Genomic DNA, 25,214 nt, shown 5'->3' with positions numbered 1-25,214 from the left:
AGGTTTGTGGGTCCCGAGCTTGTTGCATCAGAATGGCGGACCCTGGGTGAGCCATTGGAATTGCTGACTTGGGGTTGATCCCTCTGGTCTTCTCGGGAAGGCGTCCTTATTCCGCTATCACTCCGTGAGGTCTATGGCTAGCTCACTGGTCCTTGGCTACGTGGGCGTTGTCCAGAGCTTTCGCGCTTGGATGGCGGCTTAGCGGAGGCGTTCGGTACATGAACGCACTAGCACCTGCACCACATGTCATGAAGTAGTGACGGTTAAGAAGGCAGCAATACTGTTCATGATGAAATTACCTTTTTTTCTGGGCGAACGTGTGTCTTCAAGAAGAGGCTTCACTAAAAGCACAACGATAGTGGTGAATGCAGTCGTCGATCGTGGAAAATCTGATTAGCGGGTCAAGTGCGTCTGCTTTTATACATGAATCATCAAAGGTAAGAACTCGAATTAGCCTAGACTTGAGAAGAGAACAAAAGAAACTGGTGCATAAGAAGCCAATCAATGAGTTAGCGGTAAAAGGGAAAATAGAGGAATTACAGATCAAGCTACAGAACAAGTATTGGGCTATAACTGACGAAGAGGATCTTGGTGTTGAAGCAATGCACGTCAATCTTGTGGGCATCATTAAGGAGTGTGCAATAGAAGTCCGTGGTAACTCCGTTAGAATGGATACCAGTAAGCTATCGCAGGAGACAAAAGATCTCATCAAGAAACGCCAATGTATGAAAGCCTCTAAACCTACAGCTAGAATAGAAGCGGCAGAACTTTCGAAGTTAATCAACAAGCGTAAGACAGCTGACATAAGGAAGTATATTATGGATAGAATTGAACATGCTCTCAGTAACGGAGGAAGCCTAATAGCAGTGAAGAAGAAACTAGGAATTGGCAAGAATCAGATGTATGCGTTAAGAGACAAAGCCGGCAATATCATTACTAATATGGATGAGATAGTTCAAGTGGCTGAGGAGTTCTATAGAGATATATACAGTACCAGTGGCACCCATGACGACAATGGACGAGAGAATAGTCTAGAAGAATTCGAAATCCCACAGGTAACGCCGGAAGAAGTAAAGAAAGCCTTGGGAGCTATGCAAAGGGGGAAGGCAGCTGCGGAGGATCAGGTAACACCAGATTTGTTGAAGGATGGTGGGCAGATTGTTCTAGAGAAACTGGCCACCCTGTATAGGCAATGCCTCATGACCTCGAGCGTACTGGATTCCTGGAAGAACGCTAACATAATCCTAATCCATAAGTAGGGGACGCCAAAGACTTGAAAAATTATAGACCGATCAGCTTACTATCAGTTGCCTACAAACTATTTACTAGGGTAATCGCAAATAGAATCAGGAACACGTTAGACTTCTGTCAAGCAAAGGACCAGGCCGGATTCTGTAAAGGCTACTCAACAATAGACCTGATTCACACTATCAATCAGGTGATAGAGAAATATGCGGAATATAACCAACCCTTATATATAGCTTTCATTGATTACGAGAAAGCGCTTGATTCTGTCGAAACATCAGTACTCATGGAGGCATTACGGAATCAGGCTGTAGACGAGCCGTATGTAAAAATACTGAAAGATATCTATAGCGGCTCCACAGCCACCGTAGTCCTCCATAAAGAGCGCAACAAAATCCCAATAAAGAAAGGCGTCAGGCAGGGAGATGCCATCTTTCCAATGCAATTCACAGGGTGTTTATAGGAGGTATTCAGAGACCTCGATTGGGAAGAATTGGGGATAAGAGTTAATGGAGAATACCTTAGTAACTTGCGATTCGCTGATGATATTGCCTTGCTTAGTAACTCAGGGGACCAACTGCAATGCATGCTCACTTACCTGGGGAGGCAAAGCAGAAGGGTGGGTCGAAAAATTAATCTGCAGAAAATTAAAGTAATGTTTAACAGTCTCGGAAGAGAACAGCAGGTTACGATAGGTAGCGAGGCACTGGAAGTGGTAAGGGAATACATCTACTTAGGGCAGGTAGTGACGGCGGATCCGGGTCATGAGACGGAAATAATCACAAGAATAAGAATGGGCTGGGGTGCGTTTGGCAGGCATTCTCAGATCATGAACAGCAGGTTGCTATTATCTGTCAAGAGAAAAGTGTATAATAGCTGCGTGTCACCAGTACTCACCTACGGGGCAGAAACCTGGAGGCTTACGAAAGGGTTCTACTTAAATTGAGGACGACGCAACGAGCTATGGAAAGAAGAATGATGGGTGTAACGTTAAGGGAAAAGAAAAAGCAGATTGGGTGAGGGAACAAACGTGAGTTAATGACATCTTAGTTGAAATTAAGAAAATGAAATAGGCATGGGCAGAACATGTAATGGGTAGGGAAGATAACGGATGGTCATTAAGGGTTACGGACTGGATTCCAAGGGAAGGGAAGCGTAACAAGGGGCGGCAGAAAGTTGGGTGGGTGGATGAGATTAAGAAGTTTGCAGGGACGACATGGCCACAATTAGTACATGACCGGGGTTGTGGGAAAAGTATGGGAGAGGCCTTTGCCTTGCAGTGGGCCTAACCAGACTGATGATGACGATCAAAGGTTTGTGCGTAACTGCTGGTACACGCATGTCTTCCAGACAGTTCTGACGCAATTCGCGTCACACATGCAGTCAGATTACACATGTTTCGGTGACAACAGCACATTGAACCATCGATAACATTCGAGAAACTTCCGGCACATGCGGGTGCGTCCAGCGTTGAGCGATAACATTTGTTAGGCGGTGAAAAGTGGTCACCGGGTTAAGATAAACAAGTACGCATGAATTGTTACTCTACTGCCTTCAGCCGCAGTTATATCAATGTAGCATATGTTGATATAAATAGTCCTGATTGCTCTTAGTCCTGATCTTCCTTATTGTGGTTTGGTAAAATTTTATGGCGCATGTTTAACTTTCTTCTGCGAAGAGTCCCTGTGTTGTTGAAAAGCCAAACCTATAGTTTAAAATGCCTCAGCATTGTACAACGATAGGCGCATTCACACAATACTACCCGTCTTATGAGTAAGTGTAGCTATTGTCCTTCATGTACCATTTCTTCACGGAAAGCCTTCCATCCAGTTGACGTCACCGCACACCCATCTTTTAGAGCAACTGCTCGGACCCATTATTTATACCATGTGTTTCTTGCAGGACGCTATTTTCCTACCAGATGGCTGCCGTGCTGGGAGAGATGCTTAATTTCCGGCTTCTGTCCGACGCAGCCTTCCGCGTCTTCTCCCTGTCACGTGTTTTCTGCGGCATTGGCTACAGTGTGCCCTACCTGTTCCTGACCTCACGAGCGGTGGCGGAGCTGGGCGTCAGTGAGACAGACGTGCGTGCAATCATTATCTTTTTGAAGAAGTCAGCAAGTCGGCTTAGGATGTTGCACTGTAATCATACGCTGAATTCTGCATCTCTTAATGAAAACATGGTGGCAGATCAGTGTATTAGTAAAGAACTCAGTACGAATTTGGCCTAGTGGTAATTTGGATAAGGACACGCTTCTGAGCCTAAGAAAGCAAAACAGAAAAGAGGGCACCGAAAAAAAAAAGACGACACGGTGTCGTTATTATGTTCGCATTGTGTGACTTTGTGCTTTTTTATTTTTCTGCGTTTTGTGACATGTGTTTACTTGTAGCACATGAGATTACACAATCACTTAGAATTATTGTCAAAAAAGGGTATTCGGAGACTTTCGTTGTGCGAGCCATAGACCACCATGCAGAAGTTTTGTCGACGAGCAGCATGCGAAAAGTACTGCCGAATCGTAGCTGTGTGAAACTTTGGGCGGTAACTACGTTTGCATGCGCATTGTATTTTGGACTGTATAACCAACCTGTGCACCTTGAAGCCTTTTTCGCATTGTGGAAGTAGTCGTGAACTAGTCGGACTTACAGAAACTTGGTGACGGCATACTTGACAGAGAAACTATTCCAAGGATCTGCAAAAGATTTCGTTCGGATTGCGACGGAAGAGGCCGGTGAGTAGTGATTCTGTCTAAAATTTTCCTTCACTTCATTAGAATGGCTCAAGCACCTGCACCGGAAGCCTCATTTTGTAAAGCATATGGTAACAGGATAAATGCGTGCAATGACATATTTATACACCCCCTAACTCTTCTCTGAGCCCTGGATCAACTTTAAAATTGTATGCGATGTCACATAAAAGCGAATGACAGACCAACGTTCGCTGGCAACTTTAACTTCCCCAATGTCACCTGGTATCCTTTCTGGTCACGGTCCTTCCAAACTCTTGAATTTAAAATATTCCACATTGACTTTCATTTAGATTTCCTACAGGTTGGCGATAAGCCTAGCAAAATACAGTCCAGCTTATAGTCAATACCAGAAATAGTCTTTAAAAAGGATGAAAGAAATATATTTGTCGCATGAGCACGACTAGCATCTGGGATCACTCAGCGAAAGCCATAACTATAACAGTCGGCTCGTTATGTCCACACATGGAAGCAAGTTCATATCGAATTTCACTCGTGAAGATATCTGATCTCCTATTCACGAGTTGAGTTTCCCTAAGAAAATTTGAAAAATAATACGTGTAGATTGATGAGGTCTGGATACCTAACATGATTGCGCAGTGTAATTTGTAGTAAGATGTACGATTACTAGGAAATCTACCCATAAAGATTCTGATATCACCTTGGATTTGAAAAAAAAAGTTAGATGGTTAGAGAAGAAAAGAAACTGGGAAACCGGAATAACTTGAGGTCAAAAGTAAAATTATCAAGTCAGCGCACCTGAAGTTGCAATTTGTTGTCACCATGTTGTCACCACAGGCCTCATAGTCTTCTTCAGACCAGACGCCTCGCCGGTGACCGCCTTGTCATCCACATGCTGCAACAGCGTATCATTCGTCCATCTTCGACTGGTTGATCTTCAGCTCTCCTCATGGTACCAAAGCGTGACTCATGGGATTGGCGACCGTGCGGCAGCTACCGTGCGCTCAACTGACGCACCATGCGTGATCACTCTCTACTTCCTCACAGACATGACATTGTAGTGAACCTAGCTGGAATGGTAATATTCAGCAAGATAAATTTAGTGAAGGCCTACAATAAAATCCTGTCGAGTCAGCGGACATCTCAAAGACTGCAATTTTGATACCATTCGGGCTTTCCAGTAGGTCACCATATCATTCGGGCTGAGATAAGCTGTCCAGACGTTCCATGGGTTTATCAAATAGGCCACCTGGGGACTCGTTTCGTCTCTGCATACCTCGACGACCTCCTGGTAGGAAGTATTTCCGCCGAGCAACATAATCATTTGGGTCTGCTATTTTGTCGGCTCCCGCAGCACGGTCTTCTCATCAACCTCGCAATGTGCCTGTTTGTACGCGACACTGAGTTCCTCGGGTACCACGTGACTCCTGAAGTAATCAGACCATTGGAAAAGATAGTTCAAATCTACTGCGGGTTCGCTTGCCGAATGTCACTGCAAAAGCTCTGTAAGTTCCTAGGGCTGCTCACCGACGTTTGCTACCCATCACCCGAATTATTATACCACTGATCGCTTTCTCAAGATCCCTAAGGCTCCACTCCGCTGGACGTCCGATGCCGAAGAACCCTTCCAAGCTGCCAGAAATGATTTAGCAGGTGCCAACCTGCTGGAGCATCTGCCCGTATCCAGCTTTTCTGGACACGAGGGTTTAGTTGGCGTCAGTGCCACCACGTGGCGTACCGACCTGAAACTTTTCAAACTTCCCGCGGTGACGTGGTGATAACGTCAACAAAACAAAAATAAAATGATTAGAAGCTATCTGTGTGTATTGAACTTCGTCGCAATGCTTGTCCCGCCGGCGTTATCAGTTTTCTTCATAAATCGTAGCCGCTCGTTGCCTGGAAATGACTTATGGTCCTAAGAGCGTTTAGTCGCGACGAGTGATTAATAATTATGGGCTTTTGATACGGTTCTTTTTTTTCTTTTTTCCATTTTTTCTTTTTGACGCTACTGAGTAAACAAGCTAGTGTAACCGTCACAAGCAATCCGTGGCAGCTTTTGTTCAGTCGCCGCACATTCGTAACGCCCGAACATCGCACAGCGTCTACGATGGATGCCGTCGTGCATGTCATTTGCGCTTGACCTATCGATTTCGTTGAGGTGCCCAAAATTATTTCCTAGCGACACTGCTGTCCGCACTGGTGGGCTACCGCAGCAGCTGCAAATTGAGATGTGCTCAAGTGATATGATATGTTGATGGATATGTTAGTTTTGCACCTGGAGGAATAGCATGACACAAGAATTGAGCAAACTGTCGATTTGTCGTCGTCCGTTAGCATGATATGGCCGAAGCTGCTCGCAATATTGTCACCCAGCTATTACAACTAAAACAGTTTACCACCGACAGATTGGCAAGAAAACGTCTGCCTTTAGCGATGGCTGGTCCTCGGAGAGCGCGTGCGCAACCACGAACTTCGTCGTTCTCGCCTTAAGGGTCCCGTGTCATCACGTGCAAGCTTATTTCGCGTCATTGCTCCCCTCTCAAAAGCGACCAGCCCGGTCGCTTCAAGGGCAGCGGGCGCGCACTATGGGCAAGAGTGCCAACATGAAAAGACAAAAAAAAACATACGGGAATGTACACAATGCTGAAGCGGTTTATGAGGGTTGCTTATCCCTCACGTGCATAGCACGGCTTCATCCGTACTACGTGGACGACTTCAGCACGGGGACAGCGTCGGTTCGAACCAGGATCAGAGCTTTGACGCACCACCTCGTAGTTCACATCACTGAGGCGGCGCACAACTTCATAGGGGCCTAAATAGCGGCGCAACAACTTCTCTGAGAGCCCACGGTGTCGGATAGGTGTCCACATCCACACGGGGTCGCCTGGTAAGTACTAGACATTCCGTTGGGTCCGGTTGTAACGGTAGGCGTCGGTATTCTGCTGGGTGCGGATGCGATTCCGAGCAAGCTGGCGAGCTTCCTCGGCTTTCTCGACGAAATTTTCAGTGGTGTCATTCCTTGTGGTTCCGTGGTCTACCGGGAGCATGGCGTCTAAGGGGGTTGTAAGGCGACGTCCGTAAACAAGCTCGAATGGTGTAAACTCGGTGATCTCCTGCACAGCGGTATTGTAAGCAAACGTGACGTATGGCAAAATTTCATCGCATGTTTTGTGTTGCACATCAATGTACATTGAGAGCATGTCGGCTAATGTTCTGTTTAGGCGCTCTGTTAAGCCATTAGCTTGGGGATGATAGGCTGTGGTCTTTCGGTGGTTGGTGCGTGTCAGTGTGACGACTTGTTGCAATAACTCCGCTGTAAACGCTGCACCGCGGTCAGTAATGAGTACAGCGGGTGCACCGTGGCGAAGCACGATGTTGTGGTCGAAGAAGCTGGCGACTTCAGCAGCAGTTCCCCGCGGCACAGCTTTCGTCTCCGCATAGCGAGTTAAATAGTCAGTTGCCACGATTATCCATTTATTTTGCAAGGATGACGTGGGGAACGGCCCAAGAAGGTCCATTGCCACTTGCTGGAACGGCGCCGGAGGTGGATCCAAAGGCTGAAAGATGCCGGCAGGATTGACGGGTGGAACTTTACGCCTCTGACAGTCACGGCCCGTTCGCACATAGCGCTTAACCGACGAAAATAGGTGTGGCCAATAGTATTTTTGCCGTATGCGCGCTAATGTCCTCGCCAAGCCTAAGTGGCCAGCACAGGCATTGTGGTGACACACCTGTAAAGCTTCCTCGCGCAGTGCCGTCGGAACGACGAGAAGGAACGTTTTCTGGCTGTTCTCGAATTTTTTTTTTTTTTTTTTGTACAGGACATCGTTTCGCAGGCAGTACGACGTCAATCCTCGTGAAAGCGGGTGTGGGACAACAACGTCAGCTCCCTCGAGATATCGGATGACTGGAAGCAGCTCAGAGTCTGCACGTTGATAGTCAGCCATGCGCACCACGTTGACGGCACCAAGAAACGGCACATCTAGCTCCAAGTTGGAGGATGTCAAGGGAATAGGAGAACGTGACAGGCAGTCAGCGTCGCTATGCTTATGGCCGGATCTGCAGACAACAGTTATGTCGTATTCCTGGAGGCGGAGGCTCCAACGTGCGAGGCGACCTGACGGATCTCGTAGATTGGCAAGCCAGCAGAGCTAGTGGTGATCGCTGATCGCTCGAAATGGCTGGCCGTATAAGTAGGGTCGGAACTTGCTGATGGCCCACACGACTGCTAAGCATTCTTTTTTGGTCGTTGAATAATTAGCTTCTGCTTTTGTCAGACTAGGACTCGCGTACGCAATTACACGTTCTGCGCCATCTTGCCATTGAACCAGAATGGCCCCGAGTCCTAGGTTACTGGCGTCGGGGTGTATTTCAGTTGCGGCGGTGTGGTCAAAATGCGCCAGCACAGGAGCGGATTGAAGGCGTTTACGCGATTAGGTGAAGGCCTGCTCTTGGTATTCCGTCCACGCAAAGGGCGCATCTTGTCACGTCATTCTCGTGAGTGGTTCAGCAATCCTTTAGAAGCCTTCAACGAAACGACGGTAGTAAGCGCAGAGGCCCAGGAACCGCTGAACAGCATTTTTGTCTTTAGGACGAGCAAACTCGGCAACGGCAGCAAGTTTTTCTGGGTCTGGTTGTACTCCTTGGGAGCTGACCCCGTGGCCTAGAAACTTGAGTTCCTGGAAGCCAAAGTAACATTTTTCAGGCTTGATGGTGAGGTTGGCCTTGCGCATTGCGGTAAGGACACTGCGTAGCCCGGCGAGATGTCAAACACAACAACGTCGTCTACACTAGACACGTCTGCCACTTTAGTCCAACGAGTACAGTGTCCATCATTCGTTGGAACGTAGCGGGAGCGGAACAGAGACCGAAAGGCAGCACTTTAAATTCGTACAGCCCATCGGGAGTCACGAAGGCGGTTTTTGCACGGTCACGTTCGTCCACTTCGATTTGCCAGTAGCCTGACTTTAGGTCTAACGAAGTAAAGAACTGAGCATGACGCAGACCGTCCAAAGCGTCATCGATCCGTGGCATGGGATAAACGTCGCGTTTGGTGACTCGGTTAGGCCGTCTGTTGTCAACGCAGAAGTGGACTGTGTTGTCTGCCCACTGACTTGTCGACGCCTGGATGACGTCATCTTTTAGCATTTCTTGAACTTGACGCTTAATCGCCCCCCGCTCCATAGGTGACACGCGATACAGATGCTGACGAACAGGCCGCGCCGACTCCTCTTTAACGATCCGGTGTTGCTTAACGGAAGTGCGCTGGACTTTGGATTCCGTGGAAAAACAGCCGGAGAATTCAGTCAGTAGGCCTAGCAGCTGATCCTTCTGTACATCTGCTAAGTCAGCATTAATGTGGACGTGGGTATTCAGGCTGGTGTGAGTTGTTGCATCCAGTGAAGTCATTTGTAACGTGCCGATGTCGAAGTCAGCAATGTCGTTCAGGAATGTCACAGCTGTACCTTGAGGGACGTGTTGACACTGATGGCTGAAGTTTGTCAACAGAACGTGCGAGCACTTATGCTGTATTCAAACAAGGCCCCGGGCGATGCAGATGTGTCTTTCGAGCAGCAGCGGGATATTTGCCTCGGCAATACCCTTATAGTCGTCGAATGCGTCGCAGGTGACGAGGGTCACTACGCTGCTCCTTGACGGCACCGTGATGTTCTCGTCAACAATCCTCAAAGCGTTGACATACGTGTCGTCAGTGCTGCTCCCTGCTAAGACCTGCGCCGTCGAAAACGTTACCCGCGACTTTTGTAAGGTAATCACAACTCCATTAGCCTGCAGAAAGTCCATTCCCAGAATTAGGTCCCTCGAACAGCTTGGGAGGATAACGAAATCTCCGAGGTACGTAAACCCATGAATGCTCACTCGTGCTGTGAGTGCCCTGCTATGACTGAAAGAAAGAAGGTGCGCCATCTCATGCGTGGCGTCAAAGACGAAATCTTTGCTGGCCTCATTCGAAATCCGCCGACGACACTTGCAGAGTTCCAAGACGAAGCCACTACTATGGAAAAGGCCCTTCAACAGCGGGCCAGGTAAAACAACCGCGACGCCATGATTTCAAGGGAGCTCTCTGCCGTTACCCTCGGTAACGACGTTGGCGCCTTGCGATAACTCATCAGGGCTGTCGTCAAAGAGGAACTCCAGAAAATGCAGACGACCACTGCCATTGTGGGACTTCACTTTCACTTCACTTTATTTCCTTAAAGGCCCTCATGTGAGGGTATTACATAGGGGGTGGGACACATAGGTTAACAACAGTATACAGAAAATATTGGAACGATTGATACCAACAAAAATGATTATTGTGATGCAAGCGCACTCGTAATTTGGTTAAGGAACATAGATGGGCATGTGATGGCAGCAAGTTCTTGGGGAAGGCCGTTCCAGTCGCAAGCAGTCCGGGCGAAGAATGACCAAGCAAAAGTTTTTGTGTGTGCTCGTGGTCGAGACACCTGCTGCTGATGTCCGGTGCGAAGAGAGAAACGTGGCGGGGGAGGGCAGATGTAGGGTTCCTGTGATAGCTCGGAGAAAAAGAATTTATGAAATAAGCCTAAACTAGAAATGTGGCGACGAAGTGCAAGAGTAGGTAGGTTGGACTGGGATGTCAGAGATGATATGCTGATATCAAAATAGTACGAGGAATGAATGAATCTAGTTGCCCTGTTTTGAATTCAAGTGAATTAGCAAGGTATACTTGTTTCGGGTACCAGATGGGCGATGCGTCTTCTAATTTTGATCGAACTGGTGATTTGTGTGCGAGTAGCTTAACATGCAGACAGATTCCAGAAAATTCAAGCCAAAGCGAGAACTACCCATTTCGGGTTTGTCACACAGAACTTGACTATCACCTATGTTATCAGGGGGACACAATTTGCAGCATTTATAAAGAAGGTAAAGTACATGTATTTCATTGACAGTATGAGAAGTAAGGACCCACAGTATTTTAAACCAGCTACATGCATCTTTATTACCTGGAAGTAGCATATAATTGCTCTCATTATTTGAACTACATGCCCAATGAGCGAGCATATTTCTATAGCGCTTACAAGGCTTATAGGAATATCTGCTTGTCGCCATACTTTGCGTCATATTCATATATACAGAAAAGCTTGGCGAATATTAGCACACTAGTTTGACGCAAGAGTAACTCACGGAGCCAACCATTCCTAAAAAAATAAATAGCACTCTTCATCGCAAGGGGAATCACCAGTTCGTACCTAATTAGCATTAAGTAGTGTATACTTGTATTACTAGTATTATTAAAGACATTTTGCCGGCAAAACAAATAACGTTGCTCGTAGTCTATATTACACGTGCTCAAAACCTTGCACACAGAAGCCGAGCCTAAAGCAAGGTAACCGACCAATAAAAAGAAACATGTACACAAGCCCTTCAGTACAAGCATTTCACCGACAGCAGATGGGCTGCCTTCATGACGAATGGGTCGAGCGACACTGCTCCTGCGTGAGTACACTCAGGCTCGCACAGAACTGGTTCACTCACGCAAGGTGAATGCCTGCTCAGAAAATAAAGTGAAATACTTGCGCATACTTGCTGTCATGAGGAAATTTGAAAAACTTCGCAGACCTGGAATTCTCGGTGCCAGAACACCACACAGCCGCACAATGCATGTGATACCGCTATTTAGCCTTCTTCATCAAAAGCTTGGTTGACCTGGTTTCCAGCGTCTTCCGTTCGTTGCACGCCGGATCAAACTTCCCTATCTTATCTTTCCCATCTTCATACTTGGGACGATGACCGAGGCAGCCAACCAAGTGACTTGTGATATCGCTGAGCGACTAATACGGGTGAGCGGACGCAAGCTCGATTGACGCACGAAGACAACCACTTCCCGCGCTTCGCCCGATATAATTTCGCAAGAAGAGAAATAAAAATATAAGTTAGGATGTCCGGCAACCGCTTGGAGTGGGCATGTTCCTTGAAACCGAAATTCGCCTTCTATGTACTCGACACTTGCTTAAGCATAGTATCGAGTACATTAATTCCTTCTCTGTAGTGGTCCATTTTCAAGAACCCCTTTGGGCTTGACCACTTCACAATTGTGTTAAACTTAACAAAACAAGATGCATGCTCGCCACATTTTGCTCGATGGACCGTCGAATCCGCGAACTACGAACAATTTCGAGAGCTCACACATTTAGGCGGAGATTACATTTCTGCTTATAATGTAGCCGATGCTGTGGGATACCTAACAGGTTTATTATTGACGCTACAACGAAATTTATTAAACAAACGAATGGACTGGCTAATAGGCGCCGCATCACATGGTAGCAAGGCGAATGTCGGAAAGCGCGCAAAAATCAAAAGGAAGCATGGGGCGTTGCCGAAAGCCTTATCATTTTAAACCGGTCAAATGACAAGGCCGGGGAACACGTCGACATGCAAAGAGAGAAATTTGGGAGAGGTATGGTATCTGAGACAAATTCTTACATGGAATCTACCGGAACTTCAGCCAGGTTTTCTAGGTCAACACTTGGAATCTCTCTCTAGTGCATCGCTTACACGCACACTTTCCTGCAATTTAAGAAAGTCGCAGTGTGACAGGGTCTTGAACATACATGTGCGAAAAATGAGGAATACAATCGTTCATTTATACTAGCGGTACTCCATGCAAATCTTAATTCTTGTAGCAAGTGCGCACCAAGTGGCGACCGCATAATGTATGGCTGTAGTGGTTCCAGGACTTACATTTGGAAACGTGGGTGTTTGCATGAAATCAGGGATACAATCAGGACTCGATGGCAACCAAAGGTCAGTGGGACGCTTCGCCTGCGCGCTCAAGGGAAGACTACAAATGAAGCTGCCAGGGTGATATGGGCTGTACAAGCTTTGAGAGGACGTAATAGTTCTGCGGAAGCCGGCAAGGTGGAGACAAGTAATTAATTATGGAAAAATAAGACATTCACCCAATTGTAGCAATTGCTACAAAGGAAACCCATGCGGGTTCAAAAATTGCAGTTAAAAAATCGCAGTTGAAGAAAGGTGGTGGTCCTGGGTGTGACTCCCGGACCAGGACAAATTTTATTCAACTGTGAGCCTTGCATTCGAGGAATCCGTATAGGTTTCCTTTGTAGCAATTACTACGATGGGGTGGTTGTCTGATTTTCCCTTTTTTAATAGCTTCTGTCCATTTTGCGGGTTTCCGCAGAACTATACTTCGAACTCTTGCCTTTGCTTCGAGTTGTTGATAAATTCGACTTCGTCCAGTCGTCTGCTAGCCGCCTGGTTAGCTCAGATGGTAGAGCGGCTGCCCCGGAAAGGCGGTGGTCCCGGGTTCGAGTCCCGGACTAGGACGAATTTTTCTTCAACTGTGAGGCATTTCTTTGGAGCAACCCGAATGGGCTTCTTTTGTAGCAATCGTTACGATTGGCTGGATGTCTCATTTTCTCTTAATTAAGCTTTGAAGTGAGAGAAGGTCACTGTAAAATTGATTATGAAGAGTGACTGAGGCATATGGAAGAGAGTAAACGGGCTGGGGGAGTTTTCAGGTATTTTTTATAGGAAAAACACTGATTCACATTAGAGGAAAACAACTAGGAACCTTACCAGCAAGTATGCGACCTGTATTGTGAATAACATGGCAACAAAGAACATCAAGCGAGAAGTCAGTATGGCTGAGATAATCTCATGGGTAGTGGCAATGGAGAAGAAACCTGCTCTAACTACTTAAAATGAAAAAAAAGCAATTCATAAGAACTCAAAGGGCCGCTCATTACTTATCGAAGAGAGCGCAGTAGAGGTCATTTGAGCGAAATTTGAGCGCAGTAGAGGTCATTTAACGGCGATAGGAAGATTGGTGGATGGAAAGCAGGGAAATGACAAACAACGGACGTGGACAAAAACGAATTCACAACAGGGGTTCAGGAAGTTTGGTTACGGGAATTTATCAGCGGTTTTTCTTATCATTTCCTTGTTTTTTCTTCTTTACCATAGCTACGGCATTAGGCGGTATAATAAAAAGAGCTTGGCGGCGCAATCCTCCGGCCCATTCCGAAGGGGACAGTGATAGCATTAATTCATCCATCCATCGATCCATCTATCCATCCATCCATCCATCCATCCATCCATCCGTCCATCCATCCATCCATCCATCCATCCATCCATCCATCCATCCATCCATCCATCCATCCATCCATCCATCTATCCATCTATCCATCCATCCAGCCATCCATCCAGCCATCCAAATGATCAAGTACCTCCATCCAGAAACCCTGAAACTGCTCTTCTTTCTATTGATTGCCATGTGGGTGGCTGCGTACATTCTGTCTATTTGGAACGAAGTAGTTGTAATTCATATGCCTAAACAATACAAGAGCCGGGCTTTAGCAAGCAGTTACAGGTGAGTAGCGTTGATAACTTCTCTATGTAGACTATGTGAATAAAGCACGAACCTGCACCTGATCCATCTTTTCGAAAAGAACAAAGTAATGAAATGAAATGAGATTGTTTATTTGCCATCCTATACATTTACAGATGGAGGGACTGTCGATAAATAGCTGTCCTTCAACAGCTTGACGTGTCCTCTTCAGTGTGGCTTCAGAGGAGGGAGGTTGACAACATAATACGTTGTCCGCAATTACCTTAATGATGTAGTGCTCCATGTTCCTAGCCCAGGAGTGTTGTAGAGCATCCTCTCACCGGAGGGTGCTTCTGCGATAGTAGTTTTCGTAGAGCACATGCGTCCGTATGCTTGCGCCTCGTGAAACGGTAGCGCTAGTTGATTGCTATAAAATTGTTCTTATTGTCACTTCGCAACACATATTTTACAGTCATAGCACACCTCACTTTCATGTTAATAATTTTAATGCCTATCTATTTGACGCATTTCACAGCGAATTATTTTAGGCCCTTTAAACCCCAGTAGCATCTACTTATTGCATAATATCTGTTAATCGCGTAGATCATTCACACCACATACCATTTGCATGGCGTTCTTTGGCCATCTCGGGCCCTTGCGCCACTAAACACAACACATCATCATCATCATCATCATGGCTCTTACGTCTTCAAGTGATCCGGTACTGACAAATGATGGAGCTGGAATGAGGTCTGTTGCTGCCAGGACATTCGAGGACGCCGAACGTGGCGAGCCTACTTCGAAAGTATCCCAAAATATAACAAAATAAATTACAATGACGCTCGAGGTGGGATAAAGCGTCACAAACTTGTCCCAGTGAGATTCATGACACGCGAACCTAAATGAGTTACCCGCCGAACTGCTTTTCGCTAGCTGAGTCACAACGCCAGGCGTGGCGGACGTCCGTCAAAGGTATCCAAATATGTAACAAAATTTAATGACAATCACGTTGGTGGCCACATAAAGCGTGACACACTTGTCCCAGTAAGATTCAGCACACGCAAAACTGACTGCGTTACGCGGCCGAACTGCTTTTGCTAACTGAGTCACAACGCCAGGTGCGTCCAACGTGCATCAGCAGTATCCAAAAATACAACGAAATTAATTACAAAGGCGCTGGGGGCCAGGAAGATTCAGTACACGCGAAACGAGCCGCATTGGACGGCCGAGCTTCTTTTCGCTAAATGACTGCACAGCAGTAGAAGGAGTGAAGCAGGCCTGCACGTGCTGGTCGTAGGCCTCTGGTGAAGAGGGCGAGGAGGCCGCATCTCGGACAGCTCCGATGAGCGAGTGCTGCAGTGGCTTTTTATAAAAGGCTTTAGGCGCAAAAAAATAGGACACGCACATCAGAATAAAAGATAACCGACCGGCGCACATTCGCACCTGGGGTGCTATGCAGGATGCGCCGAGTTTGGCGAAACTCGGGATCTTCACGAGCTCTGGCGACACCCCAAGATGAAAGCACAAATGGTACCGAGACAGATTATCTTTCGAGAAGCCTCCAGTTTCATTGGTTTATCTAGATTCACTCTGGGTGGCTATCATTCCTTGGGCGTTGCCTTCTGGGCGGTCGACAAACTGGGGCTCACGTGATCATACCGTCGGTGCATGGTCGCGCCTTCTTTCACTTGTTTGTCGTTCCACCAAGTGCATTACACGCACAAGTGAGTTATAAAACAAATGCATTTAATACAACATTATTAGTTAGTTTAACGTGGTTTAAAAGCATTTTAAAGCTTACAAGATGTACACTGAATGTGTATTCGACTAATTTGTAATTTAGTACGCTTCACATTATACCACGAGGGAACGCTGTGGTGGCGTCATCACATACATTCATCGGGCGAGCATGGCGGCTAAACATCGAAGAGGCCCAGTGTAAACAAACTCGTACAACGAGCTTGCAGTGCGCGACGTAGTGATCAGGCTCGACGATGACCACTATTTCTTGGATAGTTCTGTTCCTCCGTGAGCAATCTTTCCGTGCACCCCGAAAGACTGCGAATAGCTTAGGCGATTTTACAGATCGCAACGCGTACTTACTGTTCACGGCACAATCCTGAACAAACAACTTATCCGGTGCTGCTTCTGCGAGTGCGCTGAGTTCCTCCACTCTGCGTGACTGCGAGTGTCACGAATATTGCATAGTGTGTGCAAAAGGAAGACAGCCGATATAGCTACGATGCGACAAGGAGGCGGTGCCGACGATGGATCTCGCAACCAACACAGTGACGGAGGCATCGCCAAACTGTAGATAAGTATATTTCTACTGTTTCATATTTAGCATAATAATAGTGCACGGATTAAGCCACTTTCGTAGTAACGAACTGAATATCCTCCAGTTTAAAAAAGGCATTGAGAGCCAATGAGTGTTCGTGCTTTTACATGTACGTGGGCCCGCGAAAATATGGAAAAGATAAAGGTAACCTTCACTAACTTAGTGATATAACAGAAGTTCATCAGTGACATTCAGCCCGCAGAATCTATGGAAGAGTATCTTTATCCAGGTGAAATATCAATCGCAGGTACTGATATAAAGCAGGAAACTTATACAAAAATTTCATGGGTTGAACAGCACATGGGAGGCATTACCGAATCGTGATCGCCACGTTACCGATATCCTTGAAAAATATTTAGAATCGTTGCATTCGACCGGTTATGCAATATGGGACATAAACCTGGAGGTAAACAAGGAAACTTGTGAAGTCGAGGACTGTGCAGAAAGCGAAGTAACAAAAATTGTTGGAGATAGCATTAAGGCAGGAAGACAGTGGCGTAGTAAACCGTAGCAACTGATATGCTAGTTGAGATTAAGAAAAAAAATGGAATCGGTGGGCAGGCCATGCACATCTTCAATCACTTGTTGCCAATTTATAACAGGTGATTACATAAGCGTGACAGAATGGATGTCAAGGAGAGAGAACTGCAGCCGAGGATGGTAGAAAATTGCGTAATGGGACAAAAATATGATGTTTGTAGGCATAGGATGCAATCAGCTCGCATAAGACGGGATTGTAGGGAGCGCCATTGATTTTGAAGTGAACAAAAATAGGTTTGTGGTGCTGACAGTAGAGACTCGTGAAGGTTCGAGGACACGTCAGCTGTTGGCACACTAATAAACATTACAATTGGCTCTGAAAAATACAACCCGTTATGAAAAATAAAGCAATGTTGTCCCGAAAAATTGTTTTATTATGCATACACTAAAGGCTTCCACAGTCAAGGGCAGTTAGTACCAATAGTGCAATGAGCATTTTTATTTGTAAATAATGGTTTATATGCGGTTGATTCATTCCAACAATCCACTTTTTTTGCAGCAAAACATTCTGCTGCTGGAGGCACTCAACCGCCTGGTGGCAGTAGGCGAGCGCCAGGCACATGCTCTTGAGAGTGTGGCAAGGTCCAGAGGGCTGCTCTGCAACAGTAGGATCCGTGCACTCACTGCTTTCCAGCCGAGCCCCCAGAACACACCTTATAAAGGAGCTTTCAGTTTATTATTTTGTTTATTATTCAAGAGCATAAATAAAATTATTGCAGTAAACATTGTGCTGTGCATATTGGGACACTTGTAACATGCACTTGATGTCTCTTCAATATGGGCAAACACATAAGACAACCTGGACCGTGTAAATGAAAAAGACACTAATGCAGCATATACGTCATTGTGCTGTTTGTTCTTTCTATGTGCAAGAATACAGTGGGTATTGATTAGCCACAAGGTGAACGGTGTGTGTATTTCACAATGAGAAGACAGGAAACGGCATGACCTTAATAATGCTATCCCCTATAGACTGTGCACATGAATGCAACACTCCCCGATTTAAACGTGCCATTACATGCACGTTCGATACCACATATTCTTTAACAATGTCATATATTTGCATGTACTAATTTTCACACAGCTTAAGCGTATGCATAGCTCACTTGTGATGTATCCATTTCATAGGCCAAATAATTGTACACTTTGTCCTTTTGTGTTGTATGAAAAGCGGCATCCTCTAGTCGGATACAACTTCACAAGACAGGAGAGGCCCCGCTCAGATGATCAAAGCGCAGCAGCCGATTGCCTCCACGTCTAAAGAAATAGTCCCTCTCCAATGAGCGGGTATTAGTGTGTCCGGCGGCATGACGTCAGTGTAGAGTGTGTGCCCATTGGTGCAGGCTTGTGTTCAGCTGCCGTTGAAGTGCAGATTCTGCGGCCTCCTAAAGTTGTATCCGACTATAGAATCACGTAATGCCTTGCACTGGTTGCATAGACTTTAGCAACTTGATAGCACACAATGATCAGGAACAGAAATCTATAAAGGCACCCAAGCAAAGCTGGCTGGCCACACTTCCTATGAGGGGCTGTAAACAGTTCTCACCAAATATTCCCATGACATCCTTGAAAAAGAGGTTGTGTTGGGCACTTTAGAATCGAAAACAGATTACAGTGAATGTTATAAACCACGTTAAAACAAACTGAGCTTGGTTATCTGCACAGCATGTAATGAAAGCTTGTGCTTCACATAGGAAACAAAGTGCTCTGTCCAGTACAACTGTCGAGTTTGCTGTGGCACCTATTATGTCATTAGTGTCAACATACAAATTTTCAAAGGCCATTCATTTCACCATTATTTTTGTATGATGGTTCTTTCGATCAGTGCTTGTATTACATGAGCAGGTGGATTTGAAAGCAAAGCTTTGTTTGCAAACCTTCAGACTTCCATAATTGCGTGGCAAGGCACTGGCATGGTGTCGAATAGCTCACACTTCCTCGGTCCAGCACCAAAGAGGCCCAATGCTCTATTTGAAGTTGGATCGCACAACAATTCGACGGCACACAAAGAAGAGTAACACAAACAGCAGTGCATTCTGCTGTGTGTATTTCTCTTCCTCAGTCCTGCACCAAAGAGGCCCAATGCTCTACTTGAAGTTGGACCGCGCAACAATTCGTTGGCACACAAAGAAGAGTAACACACACAGCAGAGCGTTCGGCTGTGTGTATTTCTCTTCTTTGTGTCCCGTCGAATTGTGGTGCAATTCAGCTTCAAGCTTCTATACCGATACAACGAGTCTTCAACCTCACCAATGATCTAGTTATTAAGCCACAATGGCGCACATCTTTGAAATGTCCCAACACGAATTGGCTTTCCAACAAATCACCACAAGCATAAAATTCTGCTGCACAGGTGTATGCACGTGCCATATTCTGTACCACTCAACTCGCAGGAATCAAAGGGGCAAGCATTAACCAGCCTTACTGCTGCCGTTACCATCATCATCATGACACCAATAGAAAGACAGTGCTGCGTTTCAGTAAAGGGAGTGCCGGAGGGCAAGGCGTGACAGCGAGGCTTGAGGCTCGCAATAAAAATAGCATTTACAAGACATGTTCAATGCCAAAATATGCTGCATATTGCTCATCCTACTTTCACATTGCGGCAAGCTTTTACATGTTTGAGCATGTCACAGTTTGTGTAATCATTGCTCTAAAGTTGTACAAAAGGTCTATTCACTTTGCAATCTTTATTTTTATCATGGCGGGTTAAAGACCCACTTTTCATTGGCATCTGCACCACATTTCTCCCGATATGTAATTTTGCCTTGGTGGTGGTTCACAACATCTTCACGCACACCGAGTTCTGCAGAGCATTGGATCTGCATTGTTCTACTGCTGAAGAATTAGAGCCCTATTATGAGACGAAAATATACGATTTGTCCATACAAAATAACGCTGCCCCCCCCCCCCCCCAAAGAAATACACTGAACCACTGGCACATGCACCAACAGTGAACACAGCAAACACTCTGAAGTATTTTCTTCATGCAAGCCAGCACACTAAGATTCTCAATGCATTTTCATTTTGCCATAAATGCATAGGCACAACCGGCTTGGCGCGACATCCGCGTCTCGCACTGCAACAAATTGTGCAATGCCTTGCTGTTTCATAGTGTGGCCGATAGATGACGCATGACCAAAATTCAGCATTATGCATACTAAGTAACTTGTACTAAGTACTAAGTAATCTCATAAAAAAAACCAAGTTCTTTATGAGATTAGCATTCACAGGGTACTTCACACAATTTGTGATATCCATTTATCTATTTATACTTCATTAACCTCTTTCCCCAAAAAAGTGAGCCATTTGGAAGGCACCCTGAGACAAGTAGAACAATCGGTAAAAAGTCAGCAACCAGCGAAAAAGTCAGTATCATAGGCTGCCGCATATGTGAAGTCGGAAACACAAAATTTAAGTCGGCTACAGAGAAGTGACAAATTTGGCAATATGGTGCGTCTAGACATTGCTTCAATGCTAATCACAGTAACGCTGACATTGAAGGCACCTTAATTCCTACGTACGTTGCGTCGACACACCCGACTACGTTCGTAATGTTTCCGCGAAGGAGCGTTTTTTTATAAATGCCCGCTCAGCCGCAGTCTTCGGGAAAGGCAGCCACCGCTTCCGCACTGCCGCATCAATAAGCGCATCAGACATCTCTGACACACAGGCTCACAGTAGTTTGATGACGTCCAATGTAACGCTCGGCGCCGACGCTTCCCTGAAAACTCCCAGTCCCGTAGAAACGGAGGGCGCAGAGGACTTGCTCTTCAACGGTGAGCGAATGAAGCCCGCCACGCTGTCTCCACAGACGAGAGTCTTCGCCTAGCTTGTCACACAGCCAGCGCACTGATGTCTTCGACAGGCCAAAATGACGCTGAAACTCCACGGCGGTCATGTACGCGAACGGGTCCAGACGGTCATACTGACGCTTGCTGCCGCTTGCTGCAATAACACAGGCTGCTGCTGCCGCCGCCATGTTCCCGAGTTGAACTCGGAGGGGGTTTCGCGATGTACGAGTTTAGCACGAGTTCGCCTGTCAATCAAAGCCAGAGGTCACGCCCCGCGCGAGGCATGTAACTCTTGTGCGCGCACCCACCACGGTTGGGCCACGCCCAACTTATCTTTCGGCAACAGCGACGCGGTGCCGAGCTGAGAGGCATCAACAATATTCACCACCGACATAAAACACGCACAACACACTGTCATCGGTGATGTACTGCGCACTACTATCAAAAACAAAGCGTTGACTGTCGCTGGCTTCTCGGGCTGAGATGGCCCCACAGCACCGTTTCATTGCCTGCATTGTGGCGACGTAGCGCACAGTAAACAATTATCGGCACGTCACTGTAGCTGCTTGCAAAGCGTCGATGAGCCGAGGGTGACGACGATGCTGAGGAGTGCGTATCGCAGCAGTCGTTTGAGATGGCTGCTCTGTCATCGGTGATATATCGGAGCCACAACGTCGTAAACACGTTCAGCGTCCGAGAATCGCTCGCTCTTCTAGACCCAGTGCAATGGCACTTCTTCATCACAAGCACTGCGCACTCAACAGTTCCACCACCTTCCTCAGTTCGAAGTCTTATTTCATAGCCGCACACAAGAGCCCTCACCTGCCAAAATGCGATTGCTGCGGTCGTCGTTACGATATCCTTCTGCGATCGCTGCTGGCTCCAGCATAAGTAATCCGCAAGCACCTTGGTGCGCACAAAACACTCAACTACTGCGTACATGCGCTCAGAGGCACTTTCACTGGGCAAGCGACGACAAGCGATGAATTGTGTCGATGGGAAGCACGCACTTCTTCGCAATGCATCGCCGAGCCTTCGCGCACAAAGATAAACTGGTACATTTTCACTAAACTGCGTCACTACGGGCACTACGGACCACCATTTTGCATCGACAGCCGTTGCTCCCGTATTTTTGACTAGTGTATCGTTTTTATTTGATAAAGCGGGGGCCTTAAGGCGCCTTCGATGAACAGCCGTACCACGGCGCTGCGTTTCTATTCCCCTAAGAGAGAAAGAGTGGTGATCACTGACATTATTGAGAATAGCACTGTAGCGCCCCTAGGCGACTTCTCACCGTATGAACTGCCTCGTGCGTGCGACCCGCTTCAATGTATCCGCTTCTAAGCTTTCGCCTCACTGTCGCCACTCGCGGCAAGAAGTGCAAAATTTAATAATTTGCTCGATCTCCGTTTGTCATCAGAAATTTCTAGCATTCAAAACGAAAAACAGACACTTCAAGAAATAAAAATGTTCGTTATTTTATTTGTTGTATTTTAACGTATTCGTTTGAGCGAAAGCGTAGGTGCAAGAATGCGCTGCATGTACCCTGTTCGCATTCGATCGAGGATATAACGATAGTTGCCGAAAGAGGAGGCACGCCCTTGACGCGCCCGGGAAAGGCGTGGCAAGCGGCTCACGGCAAGTCTGCAGACAGACAGCGGGACAGTCACGGTATCGCTAAGTTGCGATAATCCGTTGATAACAATACGCGGCGCTGGCGAGTTTCGTTGTGCAGCCGTCTGCGCTTGAAACGTGAAAGCAGCGTGCCGCGCAGGGTGCGCTCATGTTGTCATACGCGGCTTTTTGTCTACATATTTTTTTGCCTGCAGCCTTTGCGCGTTTCACGCTATCTCCGTTCACTGACTGCCGTCGAGCAAACTCGGGTAAAACTCGGGTGAACGAGAAACTCGGCGCATCCTGCATAGCACCCCTGATTTTAATTTTCCCCAATGCTTCACTTATGCACCCTCAGGCATCCGAACAAGAACATACACGGGTGATGTCACATGAGATAGATACCAAACCTAATCATATCCTCAGCCAGGAAACTAAACTCATTCTCGTGAAGAAACAATGACGGAACGCTGATACACCTGTCCATAAGTTTCTGATATACATCGCCTCTGCATGCGTTTTCCAGCAAAGGTTCACACTTGCACACTTTGCAGTGATATAGCAAATGTGAGCCAGTTTCATTCTTCATTGATAGCCCACGCTCTCGCAGGCAATCATTAATACGTCCAGTTTGGCCGATGTATACATTGGAACAGTACAAAGGAATTTTATACACGACGCCAGCGCAACAATTTTTTCAAGAAACACCTCACGGGGTTTTTTACACCCTCGGCTCTTTCTACGGAATACTGGCGCACACAAATGCAAGAAAATTTTCGAGGAGCCGGAAACACTACCGGTACTTCGTACCTAGAAGCAACATCATTTAACGAATGAGCAACTTTGTATATATACGGAATGGCAACAGAACGCGTTTTCCGTTTCTTTTTGCATTCTTCTAAAGCATCGTTAGACGCATGGCATGGCAAGAATTTTATTTTAGTCCAGAGAAACTAGGGTCCGAGGGCACAAGCCCCCAGGCTAAGTCGGTGGCTCCGCCCACGTAGGCACCGGTAGGCCAAAGGCTTTCCCGATGTCGTGAGCTCTCCGGACGGCCAAGAGTTGATCTTGGAGGACTTCTCTGGATATGCGCCGACTCCAGTCCTCCTCACTGTAGAGATCCGAAGCCCCTTGGTTGGGGCACAGCCAGAGCATATGATCAAATAGGCACGGAGTGTGTCCACAACTTTTACATTTCGCGGGAAAATTCCGGTCAATTTTTTAAGCACAAAAGGTGTGGGATAAGGTTAAGTTTGGATCATTCTTAATGTGACTGCCTGAGCTCGGTTGAGCTTCTGATGGGGGGGAGGAAAACACCTCCTGCCGTCCCTATAGTGTGAGGTGATCTCATGAAAAGTAGTAAGTGGATCTTTGTAGGAGCCGCAGTCATCCTGGAGCAGTTCCTGATCTGATGCGCGGCATGTGAGATCTCGCACAGCAGAGTGAGCTTGCTCGTTAGGATTGCAGCCACTGAGGCTGACCGAGTGGCCCTGATGAGCCGGAAACCAGACTAAGTGTGAGCTATCCAGTTGGTCGTAATTATGAGTAATAATATTGTGTATAAGTACCTTGTGTGCTTCCACTGAGACGAAGCCGGCTGAGTAATTCCTAATAGCTGTACGGGAATCGGAGAAAATCGTGGAGCCTCTCCTCATTGTAATTGCAACTGCTATGCTTGCTTCTTCGGCGGCATGAATGGAGCTCGTTCTTAGTGACGCCGCGCTTATTAATTTACCGCTCTCATCGACCACGGCAATAGCGTAGCGGTTGCCCGATCCATAACTAGTTGCATCGACAAAAAGAGCTGGGGTGCTATGCAGGATGCGCCGAGTTTCTCGTTCACCCGAGTTTTACCCGAGTTTGCTCGACGGCAGTCAGTGAACGGAGATAGCGTGAAACGCGCAAAGGCTGCAGGCAAAAAAATATGTAGACAAAAAGCCGCGTATGACAACATGAGCGCACCCTGCGCGGCACGCTGCTTCCACGTTTCAAGCGCAGACGGCTGCACAACGAAACTCGCCAGCGCCGCGTATTGTTATCAACGGATTATCGCAACTTAGCAATACCGTGACTGTCCCGCTGTCTGTCTGCAGACTTGCCGTGAGCCGCTTGCCACGCCTTTCCCGGGCGCGTCAAGGGCGTGCCTCATCTTTCGGCAACTATCTTTCTATCCTCCATCGAATGCGAACAGGGTACATGCGGCGCATTCTTGCAGCTACGCTTTCGCTCAAACGAATACGTTATAATACAACAAATAAAATAACGAACATTTTTATTTCTTTAAGTGTCTGTTTTTCGTTTTGAATGCTAGAAATTTCTGATGACAAACGGAGATCGAGCAAATATATTAAATTTTGCACTTCTTGCCGCGAGTGGCGACAGTGAGGCGAAAGCTTAGAAGCGGATACATTGAACCGGGTCGCACGCACGAGGCAGTTCATACGGTGAGAAGTCGCCTAGGGGCGCTACAGTGCTATTCTCAATAATGTCAGTGATCACCACTCTTTCTCTATTAGGGGAATAGAAACGCAGCGCCATGGTACGGCTGTTCATCGCAGGCGCCTTAAGACGCCCGCTTTACCAACTAAAAACGACACACTAGTCATAAATACGGGAGCAACGGTTGTCGCTACAAAATGGTGGTCC

The 25,214-nt window shown here is 46.8% G+C and overlaps 1 protein-coding gene and 1 long non-coding RNA gene across 2 annotated transcripts in view; one reads left to right on the top strand and one right to left on the bottom strand.

The window, feature by feature from the left end:
* LOC126539837 (monocarboxylate transporter 13-like) overlaps positions 1-25,214 on the top strand; it is a 465,405-nt gene that overhangs the window by 319,835 nt on the left and 120,356 nt on the right. The window contains exon 6 of the mRNA XM_072286220.1: positions 3,148-3,328. Coding sequence (XP_072142321.1) covers positions 3,148-3,328 — 181 coding nt within the window. The remainder of the gene's footprint in view (positions 1-3,147; positions 3,329-25,214) is intronic.
* On the bottom strand, positions 17,571-22,020 carry LOC140216217 (uncharacterized). The gene is made up of 2 exons (XR_011892906.1): positions 19,038-22,020; positions 17,571-17,757 (listed from the first exon to the last, which is right to left on the bottom strand). It is a non-coding gene; the product is annotated as an uncharacterized lncRNA (long non-coding RNA).

This window comes from Dermacentor andersoni, chromosome 2, assembly GCF_023375885.2.
Source record: "Dermacentor andersoni chromosome 2, qqDerAnde1_hic_scaffold, whole genome shotgun sequence".
In the NCBI taxonomy this organism is placed as follows: Eukaryota; Metazoa; Arthropoda; class Arachnida; order Ixodida; family Ixodidae; genus Dermacentor; species Dermacentor andersoni.
Note: the sequence above shows the minus strand (reverse complement) of the source record. Positions and strands in the feature narration are given on the sequence as shown.